The sequence below is a fragment of the Eumetopias jubatus genome, unplaced genomic scaffold (assembly GCF_037043125.1).
Source record: "Eumetopias jubatus isolate StellerSeaLion01/CBP00866 unplaced genomic scaffold, mEumJub1_p1.0 scaffold_15, whole genome shotgun sequence".
Classification (NCBI taxonomy): Eukaryota; Metazoa; Chordata; class Mammalia; order Carnivora; family Otariidae; genus Eumetopias; species Eumetopias jubatus.
In genome coordinates this window covers 83290204-83315376 of record NW_028274821.1, presented here as the reverse complement: position 1 = coordinate 83315376, position 25173 = coordinate 83290204, and the positions used below count along the sequence as shown (strand labels likewise).

The window sequence follows — 25173 nt, the reverse complement described above, 5'->3', positions numbered from 1 at the left end:
AAAACACAAGGCTGACTGGATGAAAGGAATGAGAACCATCAGAATATGTTGTTATTTCATTATTCTTTCATTAAAAGGATCCATTAAGGAAGCAATTTTGACATAAATCTTTGCTACTAAGCAAAAAAACAAACAAAAAAACTAGAATCACTGACACACAAGGTGAGAAATAACCAAAAGGAAGGGCCAAAGGCTGATTCTGGAAGTTGGAAACCAGAAAGTGTCTCTATTTTCCTTCATTTATTTGCTTCACCAGACCCAAACAGCTATAGGTCTTACAACTGGGGGTCAGAGGGGCCATGGGAGTCCCTGCAGCTTGCTTATTAGGGTTCCTTCCCAATGAATCTGACAAGTTCTCTCTAGACACCAGGGCTGAGGAACCTTTGGTTAAAGGCCAGAAAGAACAGAAAACAAAGAATTTAGGAATATTTGGTCTGCAGAAATTTATTCCATGAAGCCAAGGGTAGTTCAATATCAAGTCTATCATAATGTTGATAATTTGTAAAAATCATATTAAGGGCTAAAAAAACCTCTTGATAAAATTTAGTACACATTCTTAATAAAATCTTCAAAGCCAAAGATGGAAGAAAATCACTTAAAATAAAAACTATTTACAAAAAAACAAAAATGAACAGCATGCCTTCCAAAAGACTGAAAAACTAAAACCACCTTAATTTAAGAACTCAATAAGGATGCTAGTTATCACCATCATCACTTAGCATTGTCTTAATGTTTCTTTTTTCTTTTTAAGATTTTATTTGACAGAGAGTGAGTGAGCATGCGTGCATGCATGCGCGCGCGCACACACACACACACACACTCATGCACACATGAGGGGCACGGGCAGAGGGAGAAGCAGGCTCCCCACTGAGCAGAGAGCCCAATGCAGGGCTCCATCCCAGGACCCTGGGATCATGACCTGAGCTGAATGAAGGCAGATGCTTAACCGACTGAACCACCCAGGTGCCCCTGTCTTAATATTTCCAACATATAAAGAAAACAAAGAAAATGTAATAGCCTGCAGAAACAGTGAAAAAAGAAGTGCAACTGTTTTTGCTGCTGACATAATTACATACCTGAAAATCTCAAAAGATGCTAGCATAAAATTAGGAGAACTAATCAAAATATCAAAAGGCAGAAGGATAGGGAATAAAAAAAAGAACCAATGTCTATTCTCTTTTGTAGCAATTAGCACCCTGAAATAGAAAGGAAAAAAATACTCCATTTGCAATAGCAAGAACACTCTAGGATAATTATTAGGAATAAATTTAACAAAAAAGGCACAAGATGTAAAGGAAAGCAACTCTAAAGTCTTTAACAGACATAAAAGTGGCAAGACATACCATACTCTTAAAGACACTATAACAATGTAATTTATAGCCTAAATTAATATGTAAGTTAAATAAAATTCAAATTAGAATCCTCACACAACCTTATAGGGAGGTAGTGGTGGTGAGATTGAAGAAAATGATTTTAAGGTTTGTATGAAAGATTAAATATGTAAGAATATATAAGAAAAATATGAGATAAGAAAAAGTGAAAAAAGATTTGCTTTACCAGATATCAGAACATAACTTGAAGCCTGTTTAACCAAGACAGTATTGGCAGAGGAGTACACAAACAGATCAATAAACAGAAAAATCCAGAACTCAATTTCAGTATATGTAAGAATTTCAGATCTAACAAAGATGGTATTCTATTCAGTAGGAACACAGGAGTAGCACAACTAGTTCTCCACCAGGGAAAAATTAAAATTGGGCCGCTATCATATGCCATGTACAAAAATAAATTCCAGATGGATTAAAGATATAAATATGTAACACATACAATAAAAATCTTACAAGAAAATCTTAGAAACTGCACTTAACAAAACTTAAAGGTAGGAGACCTTAACCGAGACACAATTTTCTACATAAAAATTGAAAACGTTTTGTGTGGCATGAAACCATCAATAAAGTCAATAAAGAATGAAGATAAAGGATTAATATACATAATAGAGAATACTTAGAGAGTTATTTTTTTTGGTAAATAATTTTTATTTTATTTAAGTGATTTTCTTCCACCTCTGGCTTTGAGATTTTATGTTTAATAAAGATAAAGAGGTAACTCACAGAAGAGCAAATCGCTCAAATTTACTGGTAGGCAGAGAACTGCAAACTGAAGATATGCTGGTATCACTTACATCCATTGACAGCAAAAAATTAAATACAATTACTGGTAACTAATACTGTTTGGGATGTGGGGCTACAGATACTTTGCTACACTGCTGGTGAACTATGAACAGTAATAGCCTTTCAGAGAACCAAACTGGATATAATTAAATATAAAAATTAAATAATCAGTTTAAAAAACATGTAACCCTTTGATCCAGCAATCATACTCCTGAGATTCTATTCCATAAAAGATTTAGAACACATATAAGGATGTTTGGAGAGGCTAGAATCTGGAAACAAAGTAAATGCCTACCAAGAGAAGAGTAACTGAATAAAAATCTACACATAAAAACAAGCATGTTTATGTGTCCACATGAAATTCTGTATGAGTACACATATGGCTATATAAAAAAATTTTTATTTAAGTTCAAGGATAGACAAGTAGGGAGAATAATGGAAAAGAACCAGCTTTGGAGTTGTTCCTGAGTTCAAATTCTGCCTCTATCATTTATTTACCTGCTGAATGACTGTAAGCAAATTCCTAAGCTTCACTGAACCTCTGCTTCCTCATTTCTAAAATGGAAATAGTAATTACCACTTCATGGGGATTTTCTTAGAATGACATAATGACTATAAAGTGCTCAATTCGGCAGGTGACACATGTGCTCAAAAGGGGCAGCTATTATTATACTTTTTCCTTCTTGAGATGAAAAAGCAAAAAACAAAAACCCCAAACAAACATAAAAAAAAAGAGTGCCTCCAAACTCCATTGCTTTCAGAAATAAGAAGCACCTTGGGGTGCCTGGGTGGCACAGCTGGTTAAGCATCCAACTTTTGATTTCAACTCAGGTCATGATCTCAGGGTCACTGGATGGAGCACCACGTCAGGCTCCTTGTTCAGCAGGAAGTCTGCTGGAGATTCTCTCTCCCTCTGCCCCTCCCCCTCCACATGCTCTTGCTCTAACACAAAAATAAATCTAAAAAAAAAACCCTTAAAAATATATATACCTATGTATTTTCTATTACTGAAAGGCCTTTGTCCTTGGATTACAAAATTCACATGGGAAAAATCCTATATATATCCCATTATAAGTCAAGCTTGACAAAGCAAGATGATGATGAAGACATTCAGTTTTGTTTTCATGTTTATTTTTTTGGGGGGGGCTTCACTCTATAAATCAAGTCACTTTTTGTCCTGTCTTAAATTTAGTCTTTGAAGAAGCTAAGCAAAATAAACCTCTAGGGGGGCCTGGGTGGCTCAGTCAGTTAAGCATCTGCCTTCAGCTCAGGTCCTCATCTCAAGGGCCTAGGACCAAGCCCCATATGGGGCTCTCTGCTCAGCAGGGAGCCTGCTTCTCCCTCTCCCTCTGTGCTCTTTCAAATAAATAAATAAATAAATAACCCTCTAAAGTAATATTACAGGTGAAATTTCAGAATATAAAGCATGTATCTGGCAAAGAACCCATGTCCAAAATAAAAATGTAATATATATATAAGTAAATATTATTGTCAATACATGTATACTAATATGTACAAATCCTGCTATTTTAGTCCATCTGGATTGCTATAACAAATACCACAGACTGGATGGCTTGAAAACAGCGGAAATTTATTGCACATAGTTCTGGAGGCAGGAAATCCACGATCAGGGTGTGAATATGGTTGGGATCTGATGATAGACCCTCTCCTTCATTGCAGGCTACTGACTTCTTGCTGTGCCCTCAAACGATGGAAGGTGGCGAGGGAGCTTCTGGACCCTCTTTTATAAGGGTGCTAATCACTATTATGAGACCTCTGTAATCATGACCTAATCACCTCCCAAAGTCCCCATCTCCTAATACTAACATCATCACTTTGGAGATTAAATTTCACCACATGAATTTTGAGGGAGACAAACATTCAGACCATAACATTTGCTAAATGCAAGAATGCTCATAGCAGCGGGCGCCTGGGTGGCTCAGTCGGTTAAGCGACTGCCTTTGGCTCAGGTCATGATCCTGGAGTCCCGGGATCGAGTCCCACATCGGGCTCCCTGCTCAGCAGGGAGTCTGCTTCTCCCTCTGACCCTCCTCCCTCTCGTGCTCTCTAGCTCTCATTCTCTCTCTCTCAAATAAATAAATAAAATCTTTAAAAAAAAAAAAAGAATGCTCATAGCAGCTTTGTTCATAATGGCTAAAACTGGAAAAGAACAAAGCAAAACCAAACATCTGTAACAGCAGAATAGATTTTTTTCAAGTGTGGCTTATTCATACAGTGAAATACTCTCAGCAATTAAAAAAATGAAAACAAAAAAAAAAATGAAGACGCCTTCTGATACACTCCCAAAATAGAATGATCAAAAGAAGTCACATACAAACAAGGACATGCTGCACAACTGTATGATTGCATTTAAATGAAGTTCAGGAACAACTGAAACTAATGGTAGGGAAAGAAGAGTCAGAATAATGGTTATTCAAGGGCAGAGAAGGGGTGGTTATGACTGGAATGCGACAGAAATAACTTTTTGGGGTGCTGGGTATATTCCTCTTAGTAGTAGTCACAGCGGTGTATTTATATGTAAAATATCACTGAGTTGTATACCTCAAAGTTGTATATTTTAGCCTATATAAATTACACCTTGCTGTGAAAATAAACTTTAAAAATTTTAAAGTAATTTTTCCCCTAAAAAAATTTCAGAACAAAATTTAAAATGTCAAGTACCATTCCTATACAACAGTCACTGTTATTTTCAGTAAGGCTGAAAAGAAAAGCAATATAAACTTACATTAATAATACTGCAGTGTAAAACAAAAAGAAGCATTCACCAATATTATATGGTTTAATAATTTGTATTTTCTGATCATCTACCAGCAATTAATTAATTAATTAAATCTTTTTTTTTATTTGACAGAGAGACACAGCTAGAGAGGGAACACAAGCAGGGGGAGTGGGAGAGGGAGAGGCAGGCTTCCCTCAAAGCAGGGAGCCCGATGCGGGGCTCGATCCCAGGACCCCAGGATCATGACCTGAGTCGAAGGCAGATGCTTAACGACTGAGCCACCCAGGTGCCCCTAAATAATTAAACATCCATGAGAAATCTTTTTAGGTTCTAGCCACCCACAGAGAAGTTTAATGTGAAATAAAAAGCACATGACACCAGCATATATAAGACATTCATCAAATACATCAGATTTTGTTAATAAAGTGATCTTTTACACATCATATAACTACCAGGTTCCTATTCAAGAACCACCATTTTCATGGAACCAGAAAAACTGGATAGTTCATATCTTTAAAAATTATCTGTCTGAAAAGCCACACCAAAAACATTTAAGAAACGATTTTTGACAAAGTGTTTCAAAGGACTTCAAAAGAAGATCTGGAAAGACAGAGATATAACTGAGAATTATTTATCCAAAATATAATTTGCCAGCAATAGGAAAAAAAAACAAAAAAACAACCAAGTAGGTGTACCTTCACTAGCTATACCTGTTACGTATCTTCATTCTTCGATGCCTCCATTCATACTACAAGTACAATGCTCTTCCATCCGTCCACGGCTGGGGAGCTCTTTTCTGGAACTGGTCTTAAATGTTACATTACTTATTACATTACTCTCCTGTTCTCCCAAGCTGAATTAATCACTCCTTCAATGGCTCCCACTGCTATTTCAGGCCATCCTATGACTTGTGTCTATTGTAATGACAAATGATTGCTTTGTGTTTCACCTCCTAGCTCCTGCACTGAGGTTGTAATGAGCACTCAATAAATGCTGTTTGAACAATGACAGCAACATAATGTAGGGAATCAGAATATTAGTTCTTCAAAGAAAAAAAAAATCTGTCTAGAAATAAAATGATGACAACAGCAATATTTTGATCAAGTAAAAGTCATTTTCTGGTGAGAAAAGGTCCAATTTTGTGTTCAAATGCTGTTCTTCCCCTACAAGTGTTTTTTAAAGTAATAGTTTTATGGAGATATTATTCATTTAAGGTTCTAATATATCTTTAAAAGAAGGCCACCTTTTGTCACACTGAAAAATACTGATGTTTTATTGAGGGTTCTGAGCAATTCATTCAAAACCCAGGTCTGGGACTGGAGAAACTGCTTTCCAAAGATAAATACTTCAAGAATGTGAGAAAACAACAAAAATTAAAACCACTGAGATGGGTGCAAAGGCACAAAGCATCATTGAATCTTGAAGAAAATTAATTTCAATTCTTGTATGCTGTACAGAGAACAGTTTTTATTGCTTTGCTTATAAAACCTTGAGGAATGTATGCACTTGAGAAAGGGACACTATAAAAAATGAGAATTCTTCATTTTAGAGGAATGAGCTAAAAGGGAATACAATCGAAGAGAATAAAATCATGTTCTTCCAATTGTAGAAACTAGAACTAAGCCTTACCTACAAAGAACACATTTCTGTGAAGTGTGAAAACAATTAAAATAAACAAAAGGAAGTTTTTCATACTGCAAAGCACGAATGATCTAAAAATACAGTTATGTTCAAGAAGGATTTAGCTATCCAATGAGTAGAGGACATCTTTTGCCTCTGAGGTGAAGCCAATCAAGAAAGAAAACCTTTTTCCTTCTTTTCTGTGCCAACACTAGAAACAACTTTGGGCTAGAAGTGTATTTAAAAGTTCTATTCTTATATTAGATAAAGGAATTATAAAAAGTTCCCTGAAATCAAACAGCCACAACAATCTTTTCCTAACAAATTTTTAAAAGGATTAATGCTGAATTATCAGCCCCTTACCTTTGTAATGAGAATTCGGTATTTTTCTACCAGGTGGTCGTTGTTGTGACAACCTGCTAGCAGCTGCCAGACTTCTCCTCGCAGAGCTTCAGGAACACCGCTCCTTACTAAGGATGACAACTGCTTTGGTCTCACACTCAAATTGAGATGCCTAAAAATAAAGCCATAATCTGTAAGTGTATTATTTTTTAAAAATCTTATTTTGGGGGCTCCTGGGTGGCTCAGTCGGTTAAGCATCTACCTTCAGCTCAGGTCAGGATCTCAGGATTCTGGGACTGAGCCTACACAGGGCTCTCCGCTCAGCAGCAAGTCTGCTTCTCCCTTGCCCTCTGTGCTCTCTCGCTCTCTCTCAAATAAATAAAATCTTTAAAAAAAAAAATCTTATTTTTAAGTAATCTCTACACCCAATGTGGGGCTCAAACTCACAACCCCAAGATCAAGAGTCACACCCTCCACCGACTGAGCTGGCCAGGCACCGCTAAACAGTGTTATTTTTATGAAAACTAAATGATTTTTACAGACTTAATAAAGGTAACATATTAATAAAGAAAAAAAAATAAAGCTGTTGAAATAGATGTGGCCAAGATAACTAAAAGATTGGGTGGTGGAAAGAATTGTGCAGACCATTTCCTACCTATCTTTAAATTATTGCTCTATTTTTATTTTTTTAAATAAAAATCAAAACTAGAAATTATAGCTTCATGGTTGTGGCTTATTTAAGAAAAACACAGCAAAACTCCAATCAGCGGACAGAAAGCCAAAGATAAGAGCTTGGCCCTACATCAAAATTCACAAATGAATTGTGTATTTATATGTCCTAAGTTAAAATTAAGTTAAAATATTTAAAATAAATATAAAAATAAAGCTTTCAGCATTTTTTATGATACCTTGCTTCAAGTAACATTTTTGAATGACTATGATAAGAAAGTTTCTACTGTACTATTATAACATCAAAATAAGTTATTAAAGTCTTTGAGCTTCATTTATCTAATCTATAAAATAGGGAAAATAAAACTTATCTTGAATTGGTACCAATTTTTTTTAATTTTTCTTTTGGATTTTATTTATTTGAGAGAGAGACAAAGATAGTGAGAGAGAGCACAAGTGGGGAGGGGAGGGAGAAGCAGGCTCCCCGCAGAGCAAGGAGCCTGATGCGGAACTTGATCCCAGGACCCCAGGATCATGATCTGAGCCAAAGGCAGACACTTAACCAACTGAGCCACCCAGGTGCCCGAATTGGTACCAATTTGTAAAGTGATTTACATATAATCTTATTTGATCTTCACAATAACCATCTGAGGTAGGTGGTTAGTATTTCCAGTTTTACCGATGGAGAAAGAAGTTCAGGGAAGTCGATTAAATGACTCAGGCAGTCCTCAAACTCAGATCAATAAATATTCTGTTGGATTTCATGGCTGCTTTGTGTTTTGAAAGCCACCATTACTGAGTCAGTAATGCAGAATCCTGACCTGGAAAGGCTTCTGTGACTACCAGATTTAAACAGAAGTTACTGATACAAAATGACCACTCTAAAAATACAAAAAGGACTCAGACTTTTCTCAAAACATTCCCAGAATTCTAAAGAATAATGCACAGTACATTTAAAAATGGTTAATTCTGTGATGCTAGTACCCTAATGCAGTAGCTATAGACAATTCAATATGGTTTTGTCTTTGCTTGGAAAAATATATACATATAAAAGTTGAAGGGTTGGGAGCAGAAAGAACAAAAGCAATCGTTACTTAATTCAAGGATTGGTGCACTATGGCCTGTGGGCCAAATCTGCCCACCGCCTGTTTCTGTAAAGCAACTTTTACTGAAACACAGCCTTTTTAAATTGTTTACATATTGTCTATGACTGCCTTTGCACCACAACAGCAGAGTTGAGTAGTAGTGACAGAGACTACTGGGCCACAGAACCTAATATTTATGACCTATATATATTTATGGCCTAAGTATTTATGACCTGGCTCTTTACAGAAATAATAAACCTAACCTAGGTTTATAATGCTAATCCTAGCTTAATTTATATTGGTAAAATTATTTTCAGAATAATTTTATGTCACTGATCGTATTAACTTCATTTATCCTCAACATACTATTTTATACCAACATTAGTTCTCTTATCCACTAAGAGTCACATTAAAATGTACTTGGAGTGGGGCGCCTGGGTGGCTCAGTTGGTTAAGCGACTGCCTTCGGCTCAGGTCATGATCCTGGAGTCCCTGGATCGAGTCCCGCATCGGGCTCCCTGCTCAGCGGGGAGCCTGCTTCTCCCTCTGACCCTCCCCCCTCTCATGTGCTCTCTCTCTCTCACTCTCTCTCTCTAACAAATAAATAAAATCTTTAAAAAAAAATGTACTTGGAGAATTAGAGCTCAAAGGTACTATTACTAATACTGCCACTAAAATCTAATGTGGAGTTAAATAAACCAACTTTAGGCTTAGACTTGCCTGTGTTAAAAATTTTAGGTCTGCCATTTACTAACCAGAATTGCTGACTAAATCTCTGAGCCAGTTTCCTCATCTATATAAATAGATACTAGTTCATAAGGCTGTTATAATAGCTGAAATCAAGCACATAACTTAGCACAATGCCTGGCATATGGTAAATTCATTAATTCTCACTACTATTACTACTAGTACAACATCCATTATTTTTAACTCACAATAATTTGAATGGTAATTTTAAAGACTTGTATATTTTGTAAATGAAGAAACAGAAGAGTTAAGTGACTTGCCCAAGACCATACAGCTTGGACGTAGGAGAGGTAGGATTTGAAGCCAGGTTTACTAGGCTCTAAAATTCCATGATATCGCAATGTTTCCTACCTACAGAACATATATAATAATGATGGGAAAAAAGATGAAATGAATTAAAGAAGAGAAACAAACTATATTATTATTTCTGAAGACAGGACCCAAATCAGTGAAAACAGTTTTAAACACTGTAAAGAAACATGTAGACTCAGTTAATGTATTTGAGGAAGTGGAAGAAAGACATAATATAAATGAATGAATGAATCAATAAAATTTGGTAACAAATTCCAAGCAATTGTATAAAATGGTGGTGAGTTCATCTAATAAAATCTAGAGTCTAAATGCTGTATCTCAATGATTTTAAATATACTATTATGTAACCATGTCAAGATTCAATTACATTTCTATTTTAGAGCAGAAACCTTTTTACACAGATGAAATGCCTGCCAGCAGCAGTCCAAACACTCCAAATTCACTGAACTGAAAATATAATTGTGATGAGAGCATCAGCAGGTTTGTCTCACGACTGCTATAGGAGTACCAAAAGTAAATGAGGACTATATCCTGGGGGGGTGAAGGGGCTTTTGCAGAGTTCATTTACTAAAACCACTTGTATAAAGACAAACCATGCTTTGGTTTGCATTCTCCTCCTGTACACATTTGACATTTCCCGATGTGGAGCACGTTTCACCAAAAGTGTAAAGCACTGTGGGAGTGCTAGAAGCAGATGTATGCCCATTTGTAGTCCCATCCCTTAAGGACATGGAAGATTTTTAAATGCTGAAGCACAGTTTTCTAAGAATAGAGTGAAAGGCTTCAACTGTTAAATTTTCTGAGAAAAATTAGACCCCAAAGTAATAGGCCCATGGGGAGCTTACATGACAACCCTAACAACCAGCATGTCAGAAATAGAGAAGTGCTCAGATCACTTTCAAGCTTTTTTTCTCTGCAGCATATAATGGCATCCTACAGAGAGGAAAAAGGAAACTACATAAATGTCTCACCAACCCGACTTAGCAGAGTGTCTCTGGTTTCATTAAGAAATACACCAGAGTGTATCCTTTCTAGACAGTCTATAGGATAGTGCTTCTTAATATTGTTGTCAAGCTATCTCTAGAGCTGAGAATTTCTCTTGACAAGAAATTCCTGAATTTTACAAGTGTCAGTAGGAAAAGTAATTGTTAGAGCAGTCAATATACAGCATGTTCATAACACTCTGCTCTGTCACTCTAGGTACATAATACAGATAAGGAAAAAAATCCCACCTGAGGTCTCTACTGTGGCTCTACGCATTGTGTGAGCATCTTCCAAACTTCCCTGATTATTGTGTACTGTCTTAATTGCTGTGTATTACCTTAACCAGTCAGTGGTTCCTAACCACGTGAATAAAAAGGAGCTCTTTCCTGATTTATTCTCTCCATACATTCCATGTTTGAATTAATATTTTCTGCAGCAATGAGAATTTATTAGGTTTCTGATATTCTGAAAGGTGATTTCAGATCTTCACTACTTACCCTTATAAATCTCTAAAAATAGAGATTCTAGAACACAAACCCCATACTTTGCGGTTCCAAAATAGAACAATTCCAAAATTGAATATTGTAGTTAGGGGTAGATACCCTACCCATAAAATGAGAATTACAGAGGAAAAGGAGAACTATTCTAACTTACCATTTTGACAGCAGTTCTCCCCATGTTTCAAGAATTTTTCCTGCACATTCTTTGGATACATCACCAAATCCACTCAAGAGAGGTTCATCATTATCTTTAATAAATAAAACACATAAAAAAGGATAACAGAAGTGGCTATGCCAGCCAGAAGAATGAATGGAAACATAACAGTCAAATTTGAAAGATTTTACTGGGAGCATAAGGTCATAAGTTCTATTTCTCTCTTTTAGCATTCAGATATAAATACAAAGAAAATAAAAATGATCCTAGGTACAAGGATCTGGCTATGATCTCTTTATTTCTCTTTTGCTTTCCATAGAGTCCACATTATGTTAACTGTGGAAAAGAGCCATTTCTAAGACTCAAAATATGGTATGTTCTTTTTCCTTTTCCAAAGCAAACAACTTTATCCAGGAAAATATATAGCAGTCTTGTTTACCACAGTTAAAAAAAATTACAAACCACCTAAGTGTCCAACAATAGGAGAGCAGCAATAGGAGGCTGATTAAATTATGATATATGTTTATAATGTAATTATGTATTGATATGTGTTTACATTAATAATCTGGCAAAATGTCACATAAAATAAAAATCAGGAGCTAATAAATCTTCATTATGATCAAAACAGTCTGGAGCAAATTATGCTAAGACATTAACAATTACAATCTCTGAGTGATGGAGTTATGATTTCTTTCCCCCCTCCTTTATGTTTTTAGGACTCTAAATTTTCTACAATGACATATATTTATTACAGAATACACAAAAATATTAAAAAAGACCAAAACAAGTCATTTCAAACTTCACTCTCGTAATTAAGTAAATTCAAATAAGAATTTAAAGATTTTAAGATAGTGAAAAAAGTGACAATGATAAAGTCCTGTGAGAGGAATTTAAAAGTAACGAAAGGAGGAAACATGGACTAAGATATTTACGTAATCAATCCTCTTTTACTGGACACTTGGGGAGTTTTCAATTTTCTGCTACAAATAGTATCAGGATGAACATAACTCTTGTTTTCACTGGACATATGCCCAGAAGTGGACTTCCTGGGATATTTTGAAGCTTACTGACAAACTGCCTTCCAGAATGGCTCTACAATTTATTTCCACTAATAGGGGACAACGGTACTTCTTTCCAAGTATCCTCACCAATGCTATTTCTAAGTCTTCTGGCTTAACCTGCCTAAACAAAGTTTGGATCTTTATACCTTTAATGATTACATCATGAACATCTCTACTAGCCACAGCTCAGAAATCCATGACACTTATTGCTTCTTTACATTATAATGGCTTGGACATTAGCATCGGTTTTGATGGTGAGATAGGGAAGACACAGACTGAATGTAAGTGAGACTTCTTTTGGGACAAATGGGAGACAGAATAAATAAGGAAAAGAGAAAGGCTCGAGGGCATGAAGATAAACTTTCCCAACTCTGCTCTTTTGCCAGAATTGGCCCTACTTTCTAAGCTTCAAGCAATTCTCTACTCATTCAATTATCAATACAACACAACAACTCTTTGGGGAATAGCAGCTATAAAAAATGTACTAAAATATACCAGAGATGACAATTCCTTTAAAGAGAGATGACAATTCCTTTAAAGAGATTAGGAAGACCTGTCTTATCAAATTCTCTTTTACTCTTTTGGATGCTTTCAACATATCTTGGCAGTAGCAGTTTGAAATATGTGTTTAGAATTCCACCTACCTAAAGCAGGGGTATGGGTGGGGAGGGAGCAGGCAACCTGTTTCAGTCTGAACACCTCCCCTTTATACCTGCTGGCTTCCTGCCCTGGGAGCACAAATGTCCTATGGATAAGGAGCCTCTCCACTAGAGGACTATAGCCATTTCTTTCTAGGGAGCAAACACATAACAGAATGGGTCTCCCTGGTCCATATAGTAGGTTAGAGAATGAAAAGATGGGAAGACTACACAGCTTTCTTCAGCCCCATGGTCCTCTCATTAGCCTTTCACTATGGGAATGGATCGGGGGGGGGGGGGGGGGGGCGGGGGCGGGTAACCTATCGCACCAGTATCTCCTAAGCATCTACTACACACCAGGAATTGTGTTATACACTAGCGAAACAATGTGGGCAAAAAAAGACACTTTTGTCCTTTACAGAACTTGTGTTCTCGTGTTCCCTAACTCTCCCATGGTCTGCTATTGGTCCTTATCTCTCCTAGTTAACACCTGTTACTAGAGGCCCTCTGAACTCAATTCCACTGAAAACCGTATGCCTGCCATAGATTAGATTTAGACATTAGTCCGAATGTTACCCTTCAGTTGGGCCCAAATTTCTTTGTAACAGGTAGATATTCTTTAAAATCTGCAGCATTCAGATTCAGCATTTGACCATTCTCTGGTTTCATAAAAATAGTGTCTTTCTCAGTTTATGGGGGTTTTGTTTTTACTGCTGAGTTTAAGAGGAGAAGAGTTCTTTATTACTTGCTCTTCCATCTTAAGATGTTGACTTAGAAGGTAAACTACAAGTCTCAAAACTACTATAGAGCAGTCTCAAACAGTGAGAACAATTCCACTTTCCCAGCTTTAACACATGACTTAATTGGTTCTGCAGGAAGACTTTAAATTGTATCTCTAACTTCTCCCAAAACAATATATGTGCTTTCTTTGCACTTCAAAATGCTTTATATGAACTAAATGCACCAAGATGATTACAAAAGAGAGCTCAGACTAACTCTCAGAACTGGATAAAGATCCTCCTTGCTTATTTCTAGTTGTGTGGCCTTGGGCAAATTCATTTTTCTGAGATACCATTTCCTTATGTGCAAAATAAGGATAATAGAAATCTTGTTCTTCAAAATTTTTGTGAGGATTATATAAACAAAATATTATTTTACTTTAGAAACAAACTTTAAAAGTCCCAGCTCAAAAACTACTTGTCATGATGTCCTACCACATCTCCCCACAATGAAAAATGGATTCTCCTCTATGAATTTTCAGAACACTTTCTGTGAACCTCACATAGACACATGCTTCATATGACCTTCTATCATAATCAGCTTTTTTCCTCTTTATAAAAATAAAAAGTCCTGGTACAAAATTATAGGTTAGAAAATGCTTCCCAAACTTTTGCTTTTCCTGTGCTGCTCCTCTCCACTTCTCACTTCTATATAGTAGCTTTTAACAGAGACTGACAGATTAGTTAATGGATATAACCATTAAATAAAAAAAAAAAAGAGGAGAAAAAAGAGAACTGGATGATTCCTAATGTTTATCAGTGTGAAAATCCACTAATATATAAACATAAATTTGTATATTTAAATACTTATATTTTGTGAAAGAGTCATGTGTGGAAGCCACATTTTGGCAAGTGAAATTGTCCCTGTAAAATGAACCAGTTGAAATGGGAACATTTATTTAGGTGGAAGCTATGTCAAGTTTGCTCTAAAAATGTGCTAATACACTAAGCTAGCACATGCGGATTGTTAAAAAAAACACTAATTATAAATCTCATTTTTTTCCAACTTGATTACAATTATCTTAAAGAAGGTCCTGTGCTCATCATTTTTGAATCTCCCATGGTCCTTTGCATATAGTACATTCTCGTAAGTATTTACTGAAAGAATTCCAAATGCTATGTCACAGTATCAATTCCCTCATAAAATTATAATGGTGTGCATGGTGTACCACCCCATGATAGAAATTAAGCTCTCCCTACAATTTACCTTCCTCTTCATCATCTTCTGGAGGAGAAGGTATCATTGAACTCTGAGATCCAGACTGTGGCAGGCGAATTGAGGGACTGGCTGTAGTTTTCCTCCTCTCTCTCTCTGATTCACTTTCCAAGCACACAACTTCATATAAAGTGTCAGTATTGTTCTTTCTCTCCTTCTGCTTTATCTTGAAGATGAAAAAATATTATTTACTAAGTGGTACAATTATTTTTCTAATTGAGCACTACACTTCTGATTTCATACAGGATGTGAGAATAAAAAGGTATTACTTTGAAATGTCTACACTAAATGTAACCTTTTCTTTTTTTTCTTTTTTAAAGATATCATTTATTTATTTGACAGAGACAATGAGAGAGGGAACACAAGCAGGGGCAGGGGAGAGGGAGAAGCGGGCTCCCCGCCGAGCAGGGAGCCCAACGCGGGGCTTGATCCCAGGACCCTGGAATTATGACCTGAGTCGAAGGTAGACGCTCAACAACTGAGGCACCCAGGCGCCCCTAAATGTAACCTTTTCTAAATAGAAAAATATACGTTTAGACTTAAAAAGCCACAGGAAAATAGGCTAGCAGGACTCTAATTCTGCAGTTTTATTTAAGTTTAGTTTAAGAAACTATCGATGAGGGGAGCCCCTAGGTGGCTCAGGTGGTTAAGTGTCTGCCTTCAGCTCAGGTCATGAGCCCATGGTCCTGGGATCAAGCCCTGTCTTGGGCTCTCTGCTAGATGGGAGTCTGCTTCTCTCTGCCCCTCCCCCAGCTCATGCTCTCTCTCACGTGAGCTATCAAATAAATAAAATCTTAAAAAAAAACTATCCCTGTAAAAATGTTTTTGTTTTTTTTTTAATTTTTTTAGAGAGGGAGAGAAGGTGGGGAAGGGCAGAGGGAGAGAGAGAGAGAGACTCTTAAGCAGGCTCCTCACCCAGTGCTGAGCCCGACGTAGGGCTCGTCATGACTCTGAGATCATGTCCTGAGCTGAAATCAAGAGTCAGATGCTTAACTCAATGAGCCACCCAAGCACCCTGAAAAAAATGTTTTAAAATATTCTAACACAGTTTAGGACTAAGAGAGTCCTTTTATTTCCATGCCTCTTCCCACTCCTTTAGCTTAATTAAAGCAGTATAGGGAACTTTTCTTTAACTGAAAGCTATGACTGGGGTTGGGGGGTAGAGGTGAGTGGCAAAAGAGATTAATGAAATTCATAAAAATTTTGTATCTCAAATTGGTTTGTATTTTGAGGCAAACACATAGCAGTTTGAATTCACCTAAATTAAAAATTAAGGACCAAGAATATAAAACTTTTCCAGTACCAAATTTAAATATATTAATATTCCACATCACAGCCAGTTTAAGAAGGGGGAAAAAGAGTGAAATACAGAGCAGGAAGAAAAAGCAGAATTATAGGAAAAGACAGAAAGACAACTAGAAATGTGGCTACACCAATGAGAAAGATGTACAAGCATAAAGTAAAAATACAGAAAGAGAAGGGGGGATTAAAATGCTCATTAGATACAAAAATATCAGGCAGAGTGGATTTTATCATCTGAATGTTCATGTAGGTTCTTAAAAAAATTATCCCAATCCTGGAAGACCAAAGTTAGTGGCAACGTGTGCTTCCTTTCAATATCATCCTGAAACACTGCTTAATATAGGAGTCGGTAAACCTTTCTGTAAAGGGCCAAAGAGTAAATATTTTACACTCTGTGGGCCACTAGTCTGTCACAACTACTCAACTCTGCCACGATGGTGCAAAAGCCCCCATAAACACTAAGTGAGTGAGTGTGGCTATATTCCAAAAAAACTTTATAAAAACAAAGGCCAGGCCAGATTTGACCCACATACTCTAGTTTGCCAACTTTGTTTTAACATGTCCACCTAAGGATTAATTTTATAGATGAATAAACAATTTTGACTTAGCTACTTACTATTAAAGACTCAGACTCTCTGAAGTTATATATTAACCTATAGATCTGTATCCAATAGATAGGCAAATGATTTGTCCAGTAGAAAAGATAACCCAAACTTACCTTTAAGACATTAGCCAGTTTTATTTCTGATCTAGCAATCTTGTTCTAAAATTATTTTTTTTTTAAAAAAGGACTATATTGACTCAATTTCCTCAAATATGTAGAGCCAGTTTTACCATCTTACTGGCTCCCTCAATATTTAATGAATTGAATTAAAAATCTATGACATATGTTCATTCTAAATTTTAATTATGTTTAACTTTTAAGTATTACACTTTGATAGGGAATAGGATTTCCTTTTTTCATGTTACAAATTACTGTCTGAAACAGTTAATTACTATCTAAAAGAGTTCAAAGATCAATAGCTCTTTATTTAAAAAAAAAAAAAATTCTCAGAGACTATGTAAATGTGATAACCATTGCAGCTCACCTAGAAACTCTTCCCCGAGTTATACTGCCCATACGAAAACTGCCTTTTGAAGTCAGATAAACATAGTCATGAACTGAACCCTGCTTATAAGAATGCCAGCTATTAAAAATGATATACATTGTTGAAGCTGGGAAACAGTACATGGGGGTTGATTATACTATCATTTTTATTTCTGTGTGTTTGAATGTTCTGTAATAAAAAACTTTTGAAAAATCACTCTTGAAAAACATAGACTTGAATAAACGGAAAGATACCATGTTCTTAGATGACTAAACATAATAAAGATGTCAGTTCTCCTTAGTAAAAATACCAATTTTTTCCTAGAGCTACAGAAGTTGAATCTAAAGTTTACATGAAAAATAAGAATATCTGGCAAAATCCACAAAAGAACTGGGGAGGTAAGGTAGCCCTATCAGGTATTAAAACATATTATAAAGTCTACATAATTAAAAGTGTGATATTGGTGTATGAGTAATCTAAAAACCCATGAAAGAGAACATAAAAGCCCGAATAAAGTCCAAACATGCAAGAAAATGTGATATATGATAAAAAGTGGCATCTCAAATCACTGGGGGAAAAGTCAGACTATTCAATGAATGGCTTTGGGACAAGTAGATGGCCATTTGGAAAAAGATTAAAGCAGACCCATACTTTACACCATACACCAGAATAAAACACTAATGAGTTAAGATCTAGAAGTAGAAAAACAAAACCATATAAGTAATAGAAGAAAATGTGTAAATTTCTTTATTGTTGGGTATAGGGAAAGTATTCCTAATTATGACTCAAAATCCAGAAGCTTTAAAGGGAAAACCTTGATAAATTCAAGTACCTAAAAATATAACCATTATGGCAAAAAAAGCTGAAAAGATTCATCATAATTTAAGTCATAAGACAAGTGACAAACCAGGAGAAATATTTGCAATTTATATCTCAAAGGGTTAATCTCTCAAATACAGAAAAAGCTTCTAAAAACTAAAAGGAAAAAGGCCAAAACCAAAAAGCCAAAGATATGAGGGATAGTTCAGAGAAAAGGAAAGTCAAGTCACCCTTAAACATATGAAAAAAGGCTTGTTTTCATTCCCCAAAGGATAAATTAAGACTACCATCAGATCCTTAAGTTTCATAACATACTCTTGACAAGCCTGTGGAGAAACAGGTACTCTCATATCCTGTTCATCTCTATGATTACAACAGTGAGAAAGGGAAATCTGGCAAATATAACAAAATTACATATGCAAAATTATCTACTCTAAGATACACTTTCATTAAATCAAAACATATGCACAAAGTTATATACATTATTTGGAATAGCAAATCATTAAAAAAAATCCAAAAATCCATCAATAGAGGACACTTAAAAAATCACAAATCATGATTCATCCAAACAACAAAGTACTATGTAGCCATTAAGAATGAGGAAGATCTCTATGAAATGATGTGGAATGATCTGCAAGATGTAGTAAGTTAAAAAAGCAAGGTGCAGGACAGTACATAGGCTAGTTTGTATTTAAAAAAAGGGAGTTAAAGGGGTGCCTGGGTGGCTCAGTCGTTAAGCGTCTGCCTTCGGCTCAGGTCAAGATCTCAGGGTCCTGGGATCAAGCCCCACATCGGGCTCCATGCTCAGTGGGAAGCCTGCTTCTCCCTCTCCCACTCCCCCTGCTTGTGTTCCCTCTCTCACTGTGTCTCTCTCTGTCAAATAAATAAATCTTTTAAAAAAGGGGGGGGAGTTAAAAATACATAGGAGTATTTTATTATTTTCCCAAAAAGAAACATTGGGACGATAACCCAGAAACCACTAATAATGGTTACCTATGGGTTTGGATGGAGAAACATGAATGAAAATTAAGACTTCTGAGTACATTTTTACATAATCTTGACTTTTGTACCACTGTATATATTTTAAATATTCAAAAAATTAAACCAAATAAAAGACCCAAAGTCCTCAAATTGAAAATATGGAAACAAATGAACCTCACTATATGTCAAATGGTAACGTAACTATAATGAAAAAAAATTTTTTTCCAATTAACTTTTGAACACAGTACTCATTTTATAATCATACTGGAACACGTTCAAAGGGGAAAAAAGTTCCATAAAATCTTAAACTTCACTCAACAGTTTATTAATTGCAATACTGACTTTTTTGGAATGAATATCAACAAATGGGAATTTGAAACTGTACTGACTCAATTTCATATTATATACATCCATTTTTATGTTATACCTACATATTAGTTATATTGTTTTTCCCAAAATTTAAGCATCTGTAGAAAAGTTCAGAATATGCTAAACATTCTGAAAACCTTTTCATTTAGATGTTTACATACTGATTTTTATATACTGATATTAAAATATGGGTCTTATTTCCAATTAAAAGAAGTTTGTACAATGTAAGTTGTACACAAATTGCAGTGTGGCATCATCTGTATTTTAGAAATGGTACAAGTTTATTAATGAATGCTTAATTACCCCATGATTAATTGTATTAATATGTTTCTCCTCACTGAAATTTTAAGTAATTAAAATCTGTATTTCAAAAACAAATATAATAGTAACTTTTCTTAACATTTTACAAGTTTATAAAGATTTTGTTATAAATTTGCTAGGAGCAATAAAAGAAAGATCTGTATTAAGGGTGTTTCCTGCAATACTGTTATTTTTTAATTCTTTGATAAAGTAGGATAAAGCAAATAAATATATTGCAGTTATTATATTTAAGATATTCAATATTAGAAACATATATAAATGTAAAAGAAAACCCTGTAATGTGAAATTACTACTGAAAATATGTGAATGAACTCAACTGACTGAAGGATCATCAATACTAAAGGATGCTAAAACCATTAGTTAGAAAATTGTTGAGGAACAGGGTATTTGGAAGTTGCCAAAGAGCCACCCCAAATATTACTTGCTAAATGCAAAAACTACTTTTACAGAGGAGAAATCCAGTGGTCACCACCTTAACCCAGTGATCACACTTCCCAGGAATAGCGGAATACCACATGATACCATGTGCCCTCTGATTTAGCAGCTGAAGATCTCCATTAGAGAAAGCATTTCCATATTTTTCACCTTGAGAGGTTCAGTGGTTTACTGCATATGTGTGCGTATGCCTGTGTATGCAGGCATGCACACACACACACCCCCCAAAGAGAAATAGGAGGCTCAGGTTTCTAATATGGTCATACTAGTAACTTGTCTATGTGATGTTGTCCGCATACTTCGTCTTGTAGACATCAGCTTCATTTATAAAATAATTTCCTAAAAGATTCTAAGACACCTAGAGTCTCTTTGGCAATAAAATTCTGTAATTCTATAGTTTTAAGAATGCTTAGCTGGTCTTAAATTCACTTTATGTTACTGTTGGAAAACCTAGTCTTCAAACCAGTTTCTTCCTCTTTTAGTAAACAATATTCTAAATATTTAAATCCACGAAAACAATCGTTATTTCTCCATTATTTTTTTAAGTAGGCTCCACACCCAGTGCAGAGCCCAATGTGGGGCTTAAACTCACAACCCTGAGATCAAGACCTGAGCTGAGACCAAGAGTCAGACGTTTTAACCGACTAAGCCACCCAGGTGCCTCTTTCCCCACTAATTTTAAAAGTTTCTTCTCTAATATGATGTCATCTTAATATAATAATACTCACAGTTGGGAAGGCTTCCATGCTTAAGAGGAGTTACTGAGTCATCAGGTAATTTTAGTGATAGGAAGAAATCAATTTTCAAACACGTATTAAAAATTTTTCTATAATTATTTTCCCATACTGACAACAACAGAAACTATATGCTATATATTTTAAAAATTTGGTCTGCACCACTGTTCCCTTTTCAGTCTGATGAGAACTGCAAAAGGGTTAAAATTTTAAATTCTCCTTAATTTAAGTAAATCCTAAAAATACTCTTACAGAAAGACAGACAAAGGGAGGATGTTTCTATGGAAAGAATCCTGACTGAGAATGCTTAGAAAGCTCAGGTATGCATCTTGTTCACACAACATTCCATAAAATCGATTTTACATCTCTGGATCTATAAAAATGAAAATACTATCCTCATTGGATCACTATAAAAATTATATAAGACAGAAAAAGTCAAGGTAGCTCTTACAGTAATGGCCACAGTAGGCTCTCAACCACTGTAGCTACTACTTTTTAATGCCATGAATGTAAAGGAGGGAATAAACTTAGTTTATGTTACAAGAAATGAGATTAATAGTGCTCTAAGTGCACTAAGACAGCGACAAGTTGCTCAAATTCTTCACACTCTCTCTCTTCTTTCCCATTCCCTACCCCTCACAAAACTCCTCCCCCCCAAAATAAGACTTACCCAAATAAGAAAAAAAATGAAAGATTATTCTCAGGAATTCCCTGCTCTCCTCCCTAGCTTCCACATATAAACTTCTGCTTTTTGCAAAGAAAATATTGACAACTTGGCCTATGTTTAGCTTGTAACCTTCACAGAGATTCTAGAGTAGTCTATTGGGCTAAGTCTCAGGTATATGTGTTTCTGGCTACTTTACTCCGCCTAAGTCATTTATTAGCCTACTTAGATACACTATATTAGACCAAACCACATAAGTAACATTCCTGTAAACTCATGCAGTCTTTGAATATAAGGTTGTATAAGACCTAAAAGGAAAAGCAAGATCAGAGGAATCTTATTTATGTTCACTAAGATTAAAGAGACAGAACTCTAAAGAGAATGTTTTCTTACATATAAATTTGTTCTAAAATTATTACAGAATTTCCATTTATCATCTCTTACTCTAGACACTCAAGAATCATCCCTACTCCTTAAATTTTTAAAATAATACCTGTAAATTGGTTTTCTTTCTGAAGTGTTCTTCTTCTGGGACTGATCCACTAATAATAATCGATGTTGTTTTGATTTCATAACTTAGTATTTTTTTTTTTTACTTTAGGCTCCACGCCCAGCATGGAGACCCCAACTCACGACCCTAAGATCAAGACCCAAGCTGAGATCAAGAGTCGGATGCCCAAATGACTGAGCCACCCAGGCATCTCAATGACTTACTATTTTTTATTCTTTCTCTGCCCCACTAAGGTTCCACAGTCCGTCTCAATAATAGGTAAAATATATGAAGAACATACTATATGCCAAATGTGTTATATAGTTTCTCAGTAACAAATAATACTATGAGGAAGATTCAATCACTGCCATTTTACAGCTGAGTAAACAGGCTCACAGAGTTGGAAGGTACTTGCTAGTCAGTGGTAATATCCATATACTCTGATTCCAAAGCCAACTTCTAGTTGATAACCCTATGCTAATGCTTTTCTGCTGCCACAGTGAAGAGCTGGGAGAACAGTGCTGGGGCCCAGGTTTACTTTCTGTCTCCTAAGACAACACTGAAGAGAAATCTCTATTCCTGTTCTGTTTGCCACCTTTTTCTAACCATAACCAAAAGGCCTAACTTGGATACACTGGAACTAAAATATTTATTGCTATCAGAAAGTATACTCAAGTAAATCCACAAGCAACATCATAATTTTGTAAAACTCAAGACTGAAGTTACATGTCAATAAAATCAATTCAACAACTATTTATAAAGAACTACTATGTTTTAGATGCTTGGGATAAATCAGTGAACAAGGCAGATCAGGAACCTCTACTGCCCTAGTAGAGGTTTCTAACGGGGAAAATAGATAATAAGCAAAATAAAATTAAGTATATTATGCATATAGTATATAATATATATAAGTATATATGGTATCCTGGAAGTTAAGAGCAGACAAACTGCAGTGTTACGTGTGGCAGTCAGGCATTATGAAGATGTCAATCTGAGCACAGATTTGAAGAAGATGAGGACCTGAAAGAGATGAATAATAGCAAGTGGGAAATGGGAAGAGCATTTAAGGCAGAAGAAACGGTTAATAGCGAAGGCCCCGAGAGCACGGCTAGAGCAGAAGCAGCAAGGAAGAAGAGCGGTCAGAGAGAAATTCATTCATGGTATAACAGGCAGTAGACCACCTTTCAGTGGTCTTAGGAGCCACTGAAAGGACTCTGGCTTTTACAGAGTAGAACAGGTTTAAAGAGTTATGAGCAGAAAAGTGATCTGATTTGATCTTAGGCTGCTGTGTTGAGAATATATGAAGGAGGGCAAAAAAAGAAAGAGGGAGATGTGAAGAGGCTACTACAGTAGCTCAGGTAAAGGTGACAATTCATATAAGGTTAGTGTAATCTAAGTTGTAAGAAGCAGCCAGAGTCTAGACAGATTTTGAAAGTAAATAGAATTTCCTGACTGACTGGATATGGGGTGTGAAAAATGAAAGTAAAATTCTTGGCCTCAGCAACAATTAGGAGAAGATGTCCATGAACTGAGACAGTAAAGACAGGCAAGGAGAGCATTCTAGGGATTGGTGGGGGTGAGGTAAATGTGAGATGTCCTGAAGGCTAAGTGAAAGAGGGATAAGGAAGAGGGGAGTGATCATCCGTATTATATACTGCTCAAAGGCCAAGGACTATGAAGACTCAGACTGACCACTAGATTTAGCAATTTAGGTCACTATGGACTTTTTTTTTCCAAGAAGTTTTAATACAAAGGAAAGCAAAAAAAAAGGAAAAGTAGTGGGGCATCTGAGGCCAAAAAAGCAAAAAGGAAACAGATTTCCTCTGCTGCCCACCACAGGTAAAATAGAGTATGGAATTTGACTTTGACCAAATTAACTGACAGTTTTTTTTTTTAAACTGATACTCAGAAGAGACCATAACATAATAGGCTATAATAATCTATTATTAAAAATGTCTAACATACAATACAAAATTGCTAGACAAAGAAACAGGAAAATGTGACTCACCAGACATTAGAATTAGCAGTTAAGGATTTTTAAAGTAGCAATATTATAATTATGCTCAAGGACGTAAGAGAAAATCTTCTTGAAAGAACAAAGGAAATCTCATAATAAACTATAAAAAAATAATCAAATGGACATTCTAGAAATAAAAAGTACAAGATCTGAAATTAAAAAAAAATTCATTGAATGGACTTAACAGAAAATTGGGGATGATAAAACAGAGGGGCAAGCCAGCTTTAAGACATGTCAAAAGACAGTTAAATGATATCCCACCTGAAGAAAAAAACGGAAAAAAAATTATTTAATTAGAAACAGAGCCTTAGAGATCTGCAGGATAATATCAAAAGGACTAAAATATATATAACTGGAATCCTATGAGAGAAAAGAGAGATGGGGCAGGAAAAAAGGTTGAAAGGAATAATAAACCAGATTTTCCTCAAAATTGGTCAAAACAAAATAAATATTTTAACAAAACTTAAAAATTCCAGAAGCTCAGGGGCGCCTGGGTGGCTCAGTAGGTTAAGCATCTGCCTTCAGCTCAGGTCATGATCCCAGGGTCCTGGGATCCAGCCCCACATCAGGCTCCCTGCTCAGGGAGGGGAGCCTGCTTCTCCCTCTCCGGTTTCTCCTGCTTGTATGCCCCCTCCCTCCCTCTCTCTCTGTGTCAAATAAATAAAAAAAAAAAATTCAAGAGGATCAGCAAATCACAAGGAAGACAAAAAATCACATGCCTAAGACACATCATATTTAAATGTCTGAAAACCAAAGATAAAAAATAATTTTAAAAGCAGCCAGGAAACAATGACTCATTCCATACAGAGAAACAGTATCAATAAATGCATGCTGACTTCACATGGGAAACAATGAGAGCCAGGCAACTGTGAGAAAACATCTCTAAGTGCTAGAAGAAAAAAAATGTCAACCCAGAATCCTACAGCCAGTGAAAA

At 35.8% G+C, this 25173-nt stretch overlaps 1 protein-coding gene across 13 annotated transcripts in view; it reads right to left on the bottom strand.

The window, feature by feature from the left end:
• The window catches only part of RABGAP1 (RAB GTPase activating protein 1), a 178634-nt gene that overhangs the window by 94153 nt on the left and 59308 nt on the right, over nucleotides 1–25173 (bottom strand). For all 13 annotated transcript variants that reach the window (XM_088019038.1, XM_088019044.1, XM_088019045.1 and 10 more), the window contains 3 exons: nucleotides 15010–15184; nucleotides 11325–11418; nucleotides 6895–7045 (listed from right to left, as the gene is read on the bottom strand). In XM_088019038.1, coding sequence (XP_087875164.1) covers nucleotides 6895–7045; nucleotides 11325–11418; nucleotides 15010–15184 — 420 coding nt within the window. The remainder of the gene's footprint in view (nucleotides 1–6894; nucleotides 7046–11324; nucleotides 11419–15009; nucleotides 15185–25173) is intronic.